Source organism: Montipora capricornis, chromosome 6 (genome assembly GCF_036669925.1).
Source record: "Montipora capricornis isolate CH-2021 chromosome 6, ASM3666992v2, whole genome shotgun sequence".
Classification (NCBI taxonomy): Eukaryota; Metazoa; Cnidaria; class Anthozoa; order Scleractinia; family Acroporidae; genus Montipora; species Montipora capricornis.
The window spans coordinates 14354406-14364405 of NC_090888.1; the positions used below are offsets into that span (position 1 = coordinate 14354406).

The following is a 10000-nucleotide window of genomic DNA, read 5'->3' on the forward strand; positions in this document are numbered from 1 at the left end:
AAAACCAGAGTGATGTTGGGAATCATGTTTTTTTTTTTAGATAGGCAAGCATACAGCTGAACATAGATAATCCTTTTAAATGCTTTTACCACAACAGGAATGACAGACATTGGACGATAATTATGCGTGTCAGCTCTTTCGCCCAGTTTGTAAAAAGGAATTAGTTTGGAGCACTTCTCATTTGGAAAGATTTCAGTGACTATTGATAAATTAAAAATTTTGCAAAGTGAATGGGAAACCAAACCAGCGCGTTCTCTAAGAAGTCACTCGCAGATATCATTTCAAGTCCTGTCGCCTTCTAGGTGCATGCATAATTTAGATGGAAGAAAGCGCACTTCTTTAATGTTAGTTGGCTGAAGTTCGAAAGCTCGCTTTTTATTGGCTAACCTTAGTTACCATAACGACAGCTATATCCTCACATGTGAAAGATAAAAAGAATAGAGAAATTTAGCATCCCGTTTACGGCAAACGGCAAACGCCGAAGTAAAATTTGCGTTTTGCCAAAAATGAAAGAAACTCGTTTGATTTAACCTAATTTCTTGCGTGTTAGAAGTATCAAGTAACTATTCAAAAGAAAGAGACGAAATAGAATAACATAATTTGCATGCTTCGTGTTTATTGCCGTCTCACGTAAACGCGATGCTTAATCTCTCTAATATCTTCACTGCGCGCGGTGAAGATAAGATTTTTTAGTATTCCATAGTATCTTTGTGATAAAATACTTTCCACGCTAGTCACAAATCATTCCGTCATCAAACATTTAACAGACAGTAAACGGTTCAACGTAGGCTTAGCTACATATAGTTCTGAATTTTTTTGGGAATTTTAGACACTAAAAAGAACTTTAGAAACGCTCGGGAATTTTAGAAAAAAATTGACAATTTGAGAACTTTAGAGCAATTTGAACTTTCACCTGACATGTTGGAAACTTCTCACAGGGAAAAACGTTGACAAAACTTGTTTTTTTTGTATTCCAACCTACCAGGAGAGGGGTCAGTCCGTTCATACCCATTCCTTATCAGCGGTTATTCACCAAAAGGGGTCCTACAGTGCATCTAAGCAGCGTTTTCTCACCGTAGTCTTGGAATTGGGATCTTTGCTTGATACAAATATGGCAGACTTTGTACTATAAGAAACGAAATTTTAAAGAATTTTTGGGAATTGCAGGGAGGTTTTTGAGAATTTTAGACATTTCTTGAAGAATTTTAGAGCTTTTGTTTGGGAATATCCGGAAAGAGTTTTAGACAATTTTTCGGGAATGATGTAGCTACGCCTAGTTCAACGTGTACTGTCAAGTTTTAGTAGAAATCCACTCACCTACTATCACGAATCCCAGCGTAACCTGATTGGCTCGCTACTTGCTATCCATTGAGTGATAGATAGTGAGTAGCAGGAACAAATGAGCTCAACAAATTGACCTGCTCCCAACTGAGTGCCTTCATGGCTCAGTTGCACTTGCATTGCACCAGCATTGCACCAGCATTGCCCCGGCATCGCAGAGGTCATGGGTTCGAATCCCGTGGAACCCACCTTGGATTATTGTCCACAAATACGACATCTCGTCGTCTGTGCAGGTTAAATCTACGTCTCTTTGCAGATGATTGCATCCTTTACAGAGAAATCCATTTTGTATAAGATTTTTGGGCTCTGCAGGATGATCTCAAACAATTATATCATTCTGGTCAAACACTTAGCAATTAAATTTCAATAAATGTCAAGAAGTATTATCATCTTGGTATAACTTGCAAGAAAATCCTAACTATGTTTCAATATTCTGTGGATGGCCAGCCTATTAGAGCGATTTCCTCAGCACAATAACTTGGAATTACCGTGAAAGAAAATCTGTGCTGGAACGAGCATATCAACAATATCTGTAAAAAGGCAAGCTAACTCTTGGGCTGCTGCGTCGTACTCTAAGCAGGTGGATGTGATTCAAAAGTTAAAGATACAGCCTATCGCTTGTTGGTGCGACTAAAGCTTGACTTTGCATGTTGTGCGTGAAACCCTTTCACTAAAAAGAACATCAAGCAAATTGAGATGGTTCAACGTCAAGCAGCAAGATTTGTATATTCAATTATTATTCACGACTTAGCCACGTTACTCCAATGATTGAACAACTTGGAAAGCAAAGGAACTTTATTTAAGTATCTAGTCGTTCTAGCGCTGGAGCACCAATTGGGATCCGGACAATGTAAACTGAAATTAATAATTAACGCAAACCAAGTCAAATGTTGGTTTTTGAGGAGAGGGGAAACCGGAGTATCCGGAGAAAACCTCTTCTCGGCGGGGTAAAGTAGAGATCCAACAAACTCAACCCACATATGACGCCGAGTCTGGGAGCCGAGTGCTGTCACGACTGCGCCATCCCTGGTTGGGATTCTATTCAAGATCGCCGACTCCCCTTTCAAACTCATACGTTCTACAAGATCTTAATGGGTGATGTGATGTTGTTATTAGCTTTCCCCTGAGGTGCACGAAATAACAAGGACTAGTAGATTACCGATTTATAGTCGTCCTTTTCAACATATCAGTGTATCAAACATTGCATGTGTGTATTCTTTTTACCCGAGGACGATCACAACATTGAACAATTTACCTATTAATGAAGATGTTAATATAAAGCATTTCAAGAGTATTGTTGTTGCAGCCATAAAATCATTTGTATAATTCTACTTAGTAGATCTAATCTATTTATTTCTTACTTATTCTTATTGCCACATTTATTGACATTTAATTTTATTTGTACTCATATTTTATTTTAGCTCCTTGTATAGTCACTGCTGTTTTAGGAGTAAACCCTGCTCACAATTGAGTGGCTTCATGGGCCTTATTCGCGCGGCGGCCATATTGGCCATAGACAATGGACTTCGTACCCCGAGCCTCGAGTTGAAATGTTTGGGAAGGAGTTTCGGTGGGGTAAACAATCCTTCGGGACTCATAATGGCCGTCGTTTAATTAAGGCCCATTGCTCAGTTGGCAGAGCGCTGCATCGGCATCGCAGAGGTTCATGGGTTCGAATTCTGTTAGAGCCAGCTGAATTTTTCGGGAGTCTATTAAGAGACAATTGCTTTTAACTGGACAATTTAAAAATTGTCCAGTTAAGTGCGAGGATCACTTGAATCCGCTTCAGTCCACATTTCGTCTATAACTCGCACTTCATATTTATACAATTATTTTATTCAAGGTAAACAGATGTCAATCAAGGAATCAATAAACAGAATCAAATTATCGTTCTTTTTTCTAGCAAAACACTCATCGCTCCGTTGATGGTGTAGTCATGCTACACACCGTCTCTTTAGAACTGTACTTGTATATTGCCTTGATACTCATCTCCCACAGGACAAATGACCGCAACTTTAACAGCAGGACGACTGTGGATGCAAGTCGACGTCATCTACAATCTTCCTCTTAACTTTGGCATTTTGTACTCAACTGTCTGGTCCTGAGCCTGAGATTCCATCCATGATGTCTGACTATGCACCACTTGCCTCGAACAACATTATTATCCCGATGGCTACTGTAACCATGTCGTTGACTTTCACATTTTGTCGTTCAACTTGCCACTGCTCCCTTGGTACTAGAGATGGAAAAACTTCTCCACACCAACGCTTCCCAGCCGAATGAATCAACGATTCTCTTCTCCTGTTCAGGGACTTTCTCTTACCCCGCTCTGAAAATGGGCCTGGAACCGGGGTTAGCGGGAGTGAGTCCCGGAATGGTCTTCTGCACCTTGCTACTAAGATGCTGCAGGATGCTGCAGTGTCTGTCAAACGACAACTTAGAGATCTTAGTAGCAAGGTGCAGAAGACCATTCAACCCGTGTTTACTAGCCGCAAGCTTAAACAAGATCTAAGCTTGCGTGAGCCCAAGCCTAACATCGTAACCCAGCAATGCGTTGTTTATTTATTCAAGTGTGACCTGTGCGATGCAGGTTATGTCGGGTACACAAAGGGCCACCTTCACACGCGCGTTGAGGGACACCGTCAAAAGGCGTCATCTATTTACAGGCATTATTGCAAAGATCATAACACTGCTGTTCCGAACAATTTCTTAGCACGCTTCAATGTAATCAAGAAATGCACGAACAAATTTGACTGCCTTGTTAATAAAATGTTGTGTATTCAGTATCTTAAACCAGCATTGAATGTACAGTCGGATTATCTCCGTGCTAAAGTATTCATGTAATTAGCTTGGCACTCTTTTATGCAAATTCGTTTTTAACGTAGCCTTTTTACAAACCGCATTTTATCTTTATAACCTTGATAATGGCGCAAGATGCACCGAAACGTCGGTTTCTTTCACTTATATTTCTTGTTTCATGTATTTCTAAATCGTTTCTTATAAGAAGTTTGTATTCCAAGTGTTAAAATGCAGCTGGGTGCTGTCGGTTACGGTGATTCCTCAGAAAAAAACAGTTGTGGAACTATTTTTTTGAAACTTTCCCTGAATGTTCCCTACTAATCTGTTTTGAGAACTACAAGAAAAAAGATAAGTCACCGTGCTTGCATAAGAGATAGAATGGGCCAATCTTACCCCATTGATGCCTGTACTGATACTAATCTCGCGGGTTTTCCATGCGGCTCAGGGTACATGTTGTGGTAGCTAAAAGCGAGAGGGTTTTTTAAAGTAGCACTTGAAAAAACACCTGATAGGTAGAAAGTCTAGAGCATATGGAACACAGTCTTATAAGTTTATGGAAAAATCACTCAACTTAAAACGACGTCGACTCAAAACGTTTCTCGAGTCATTGTTTTCAAGATCATAATTTTATATCCTTGGGTGAGGGGCTTTGTGTACGGTTTTTGCTAGGTCTATTTTCCTTCCGATAAATTATCATTATTTATTTATCGAAAGGGGATAATTTGTACAACAAAATTATGCAATAAAAGATATAGCTCACCGTGCTCATTTAACAGTAAAACACCATCGTACCTGTCTATCTCGATTATCGTAAGTGGAAACAACAAAATTCGCCATGTTCTCTGAATGCGCGTGCTTATTCGTGACGAATTATGGATCATTCACAACTTCTCTCACGTGTATTGAGAATTGTTTCAGCGCGTATGATCGACTTACACCATACTTACGATTTCGCAAAATTGACCAATTTATAAATATTGACACATCATATGCGCAGTACAGGATGCGCAGTGCGATACTGAGGAATCACCTTAAGATAGTGCACTTGCGCAAAAAAATCCACGCAGTTTGAGATCAGTTATAACAAATCCAGGGTTATTTTGCCTCGGCATTCAGCAGTTTTGTGATCCTGTTTTTGTGAACGAACTGGGGCGCTAAATGCGGCTGGAAATCGTACCTGAATAGATTTTCATATTCTTTTACAGTTATTGGACATACAAGTATCCCGCCATTGGCGGTTTTATACTAGAGACGCATTACTTGGGCAAACATTTGCTTTTCGTCAGGTTTATATGCGTCCCTGGTATAAAGACGGGCACAGGAAGCAATATCCGTTTAGACAAAATATCTTTCGTTGTATGTCTTGTGCGTCGCCCCACAGTAGAAGATTAATTATCCAGACGGATAATGCGTCTTGTGCTCGTCTTTATATAGACGCAGAGAAAAAAATGTTTGCCCAAGTTCGTTCCAGACTGATTATGAGTCTTCTATAGTTCGTTCCGTCTTTACAATAGTCAAATAACCCGATTGACGCATAATTCGTCTGGGAGGATAATGCATCTGGTATAAAAACGGCCAACAGTCTTTTCACAGCGTCCGGGTGTAAATCGGAGGAATTAGAGAATACAGAGGGAGAGCATAATTGCAGATTATCACCGGCTGAGATGGCATTATTTAGGGGCTCTTCAAATGATCCCGGCTACCGAGATGAAATTGTTTTTTCTTCATATGGCGACTTTCAGCCCGCGACAATTCAGGCGTGAATCCTACCCAAGCTTGGAGAAAAATTCTCGATTTTCTCTCAGTGTTTAAGCAACCTCAAATTTCTTTTGACTTTACGTTAACTATCAAATGAAACTATTCCAAGCTTCATCATCAGGGAAAAGAGAATCGAAGTGAAAACTCGGTTATGTCCGTTCTGTCACGAAAATGCACTGTATTATTTTCCTTCTCCATAACCGAGATCAAGTGTTCATAAGGCAAAATTTCCAGCCCGCTTACTACCGAGATCCCGGTTGAAAAGAACCGAGATCTCGACAACCGAGCTAGCCCGCCCTCTCATATGAACACATCGAAATCTTTCCAAAGAATTTAGAGGTGAGGCGAGATCTCGGAGACCGGACTACCACGGTCAACCGGGCTCATATAAAGACGAACTTAAAGGAGAAGTTCACTCCAAAATGACAATCTTTTTTAATCGATTAATAGAAAGTTCATGAGAAGAACAGCTTTTAACCTAGATTTCAATCTTGAAATAGCTTTCTAAGCTTGTTAAATCCTTGTTAAAAATGCACACATGCAGGCCGCCATCTTGGATTATAGATAGCAGCCTAGCAACCCGTTCGTGACGGCATTGAGTCCAGCTGATAACACTTTTTCATGAAGACTACTCGACTGAGCCATATCGCTTTCAACCAGAGCGCGTTGATGAAGGAATCGTGTCTCTGGTGATGAAAACAGTGAGGCAGAAAAGACTGCGGAACGTAAATTGGTGCAGATGCCAGAGATGTGGATTCCAAGAGAGCAAGAGAGTGCGTTTGTTGTGCAGAAGCACCGGTGCATGTGTCCTCGCGAATTTGGACCACCGGTACAAATTCGCTAGCCGATTTGGACCCCACATTACAGTTTATTAAACTGTTTATATCGAGGTAGTTTTAGAGTTTGGATTAGGAAAACTGACCGATACCGTAAAGCATAATTATTTGAGAAAAAGTCCAGATCAGTTAATTTTTTCAGTAAAGGTTGTTTAAAGCATTCGCGGCGGCATTTCGTAAAGAAGCTAGATGCGAATATCAACTCCTTTCTGACAGAAGCTTAAATCACGCACTAGGAACTCATGGAATTATCGAGTTAACTTTTTTATAAGGAGAAAAAGCAAAGTCAGACTCAAGCTTCAGTTAATTAAAGATGTTTAAAGCACACGCTGTGGCCTTTCGTAAAGCGTTGTTTCTTTCGTAGTTCTTTTTCTTCCATTTGACAGTTTGAATGGGCGGCTCTCTCACAAAGGAGGTGCCACTTTAATTAAATTAAGAAGTACATGTAACACTACTTGGTTGGGAAACGCATTGTTAGAAGTTTACTTGACTACAAGGCTTCAGAAGATTTTTCCTTCTTTTTATGCATGGCCAAAGTTTACCAGTTATGAATTCTCGTATTAAAATAAGTAGAAAAAGAAAAGTAAATCTTGAGTTTCCGTAAACGTTTTTTGCAAAAATTTGCAGAAGAATTTTATTACCTTAATCAAAAGAACACTCACTTTCAGGCGGGTCCATAACCGCTACTTGCAGATCTGGGGCCCGATTCTCGAACGTCCCGATAACTTTTCGGGCCCGAAAAGTCATGTGTGAAACTGCCAACCGCTTGTTTTAGAAAGCTGATCTTTTAACATGTCTTTAAGATAACAACGAGATAAATTACTGTGAATTTTTACGACTTAAATCCTTTATCATAAATGATGGGATGAATTTACAAAGTCTTGCTGCAGTTTTTTTTTTGTTAATGTTCTCTTGATATATATGTTATTTGCCGGCTGGGAAGACGGTGTTTTCAAGACCTCGGTCACAGTTTTTTACCGCACGACCGACCCAAAACCCGTACCATTTATTTTTCCCAACCGGGCACGGAAATGATTTTAATAATTGCTTATCAACGCACGCACAAATGCACTAAACTGAAAAAAATGTAAAATTTTCATAGATGAATCTTTTTGTTTGAATATTGTTTTCAACTTTCTACTCTAATAAAAAAACTCTAGTAAAACAAACTGCATGCATTCCCTCCATACAACTCACAAGGGCGGATCTAGGATTTTGGCTAGGGGGGAGTAGATTTCACACGGAAATGCACAGGAAGCCCAATCTTTATATGTTAGACAATGTATATAATACATGCTTTTAAGAGGGTTAGGGCTGTAGTATGATAAATCTGTAAATGATGAGGCAAATAAAAGTCTAACTTAATGCAGCTTTTGTGCTTTTAATATCCTCTAGTAGCTTGATTCGCTTTGCCGTTTTTTAGCTAAGCTTACATTACTAGGAAGAATTATGTGTGACCACTGCTACGAAAGCAAACTGGCGGCGCAGAAGATCTAGCTAATTGGCAAGCATTCACTTCTGGCAACATTTTATTCCGCCAAAACTCCGAAAACTAGCGGTTTTAAGGCACAACAGATCGCTGTCTGTTATTTAGGTTTTTTATTTCGTTTGTAAATTTTAGAATTTTTTAACTAAATCGTTTTTTTTTTGGTAACCGTAACTTCGATGCGTTTTATTACTACTGATATTTTTTTCGTCAAAGTCTGTTCTCATGAATAGACAACATCTCCTTACCTCAGCAGAGCTGGCGCAGTGGTGAGAGCATTCACCTTCCACCATTATGACCCGGAATCGATTCCCGGATTCGACGCCATATGTGTGTTGAGTTTGTTGGTTCTCATCTATGCTCCGAGAGGTTTTTCCGCGGGTACACCGGTTTTCCCTTCTCCTCAAAAACCAAGATTTGATTTGTTCTGATTTCATTTGTAATCTTCTCAATTAGTCTTAATAAGACTTAATATTAAAAGTTATTATATTATTATTATTATTTGACTTAAGAATAAGCATCCCTTATTAAATGGCTGCTGCAGCTGAACCTTGATATTTTTTTTAACTCCCATGGGAAATGAAAAAGGACACTAGCAGTTAAATAGTAGTCAACAACGAATATAACAGTACACTGATGGTCTATAATAATGACAGTTGCTTTGTAGAAATGCATCTTAATTAACTTCAGTCTAAATTTTGTTTATTTTCAGAAACTACATCTACGCAGCCTCCAGACGGTACCGGTATATTGGGTGGATATACAATTAACTGGGGAGAAAGAAAAGAGCAGTCAATCCATACTGTGTGGTTTCTATCATATGAAAACAATTACTGGAGGCTGATGGAAACTACATAGGGTTTAGCAATCCTTTTTTTTTTTTTAATTTGCAAAAATGTCTTTCGAACAAAGTGAGATATTTTCAAAAGGGAAGCGCCAAATGCTCAATAAGGGTCTTAAAACGTACTGATTTAGAACGACTTTTCCACCATACGAGTGCTTCAGTAATTATAAAGTTCATTGTGAAGAAATGTAACTAAAAGTGTACAACTACATGGAAGGGGGTGTTAAAAACAACAAAAGACAATACAAGTATGCAAGAAAAATTGTCAATTAAAAACTTTCACGCGAATTGGGTCAGATTGTACATTGAGCATGATAATGAAAAACATTTCATAAACGAACAAACAATCTTGTTCTTGCTCCTCTTTATTAGACAGAAAATTTTCTGCTAAGATCCTTTGGGGATTTGGGGTAAGCCATGTTTCTCTCGGAAATGTGAACAACACGAACTGTATTTCGTGCGTCAAGGAAACAGTCGGTGAAGTGATGCTGAACAAACAAATGTTCCTCCTTTGGCGAGAACTTCTTGTCTCGGCCAAACTTGATTAGCAAGTGGCTTCGCTAAGTTGTTTCTCTTTACCGGGAGACAATTAAAAGAAATTCCTCCTTTGTTGTCTCTGTCTGACCTATCTACGCAATTTTTGTTGGTGAACAAAAAGGCATGACTGAAAAACGGAGAGGAACCTTAGCAGTTTCACGGTTAAAGCTTCCCTCTAAACTTCAGGTTGGACTCAGTGACGTCATGAGCATGCCGCCAGGCTGCTAAAATAACACTAACTTCCTACTATTCTTTGAGACGGTGAAAAAGTACCATTTTGGAGTGACCATCTTCTTTAATGAACATGACAAAGGATGACAAGATCTAGTAAAGGACTTCACTAGGGCTTAACCGCAGAACGCCATGCCACATCGAAGCCGTAACGAGATAGTGTGAACA

General features: G+C 39.3%; 3 protein-coding genes across 3 annotated transcripts in view; 2 read left to right on the plus strand and 1 right to left on the minus strand.

Moving 5' to 3' along the window:
* LOC138053263 (uncharacterized) overlaps positions 1–1607 on the minus strand; it is a 5639-nt gene extending 4032 nt beyond the window's left edge. Inside the window, exons 1-2 of the mRNA XM_068899920.1 lie at positions 1531–1607; positions 1075–1126 (exon numbers count right to left, since the gene is read on the minus strand). Coding sequence (XP_068756021.1) covers positions 1075–1126; positions 1531–1607 — 129 coding nt within the window. The remainder of the gene's footprint in view (positions 1–1074; positions 1127–1530) is intronic.
* The window catches only part of LOC138050903 (uncharacterized), a 261256-nt gene that overhangs the window by 102498 nt on the left and 148758 nt on the right, over positions 1–10000 (plus strand). The window lies entirely within an intron of this gene.
* LOC138051585 (protein NLRC3-like) overlaps positions 8892–10000 on the plus strand; it is a 94179-nt gene continuing 93070 nt past the window's right edge. Inside the window, exon 1 of the mRNA XM_068897821.1 lies at positions 8892–10000. This exon is cut by the window's right edge and continues 1348 nt beyond it. The gene's annotated coding sequence lies outside the window, so the exon portion shown is untranslated.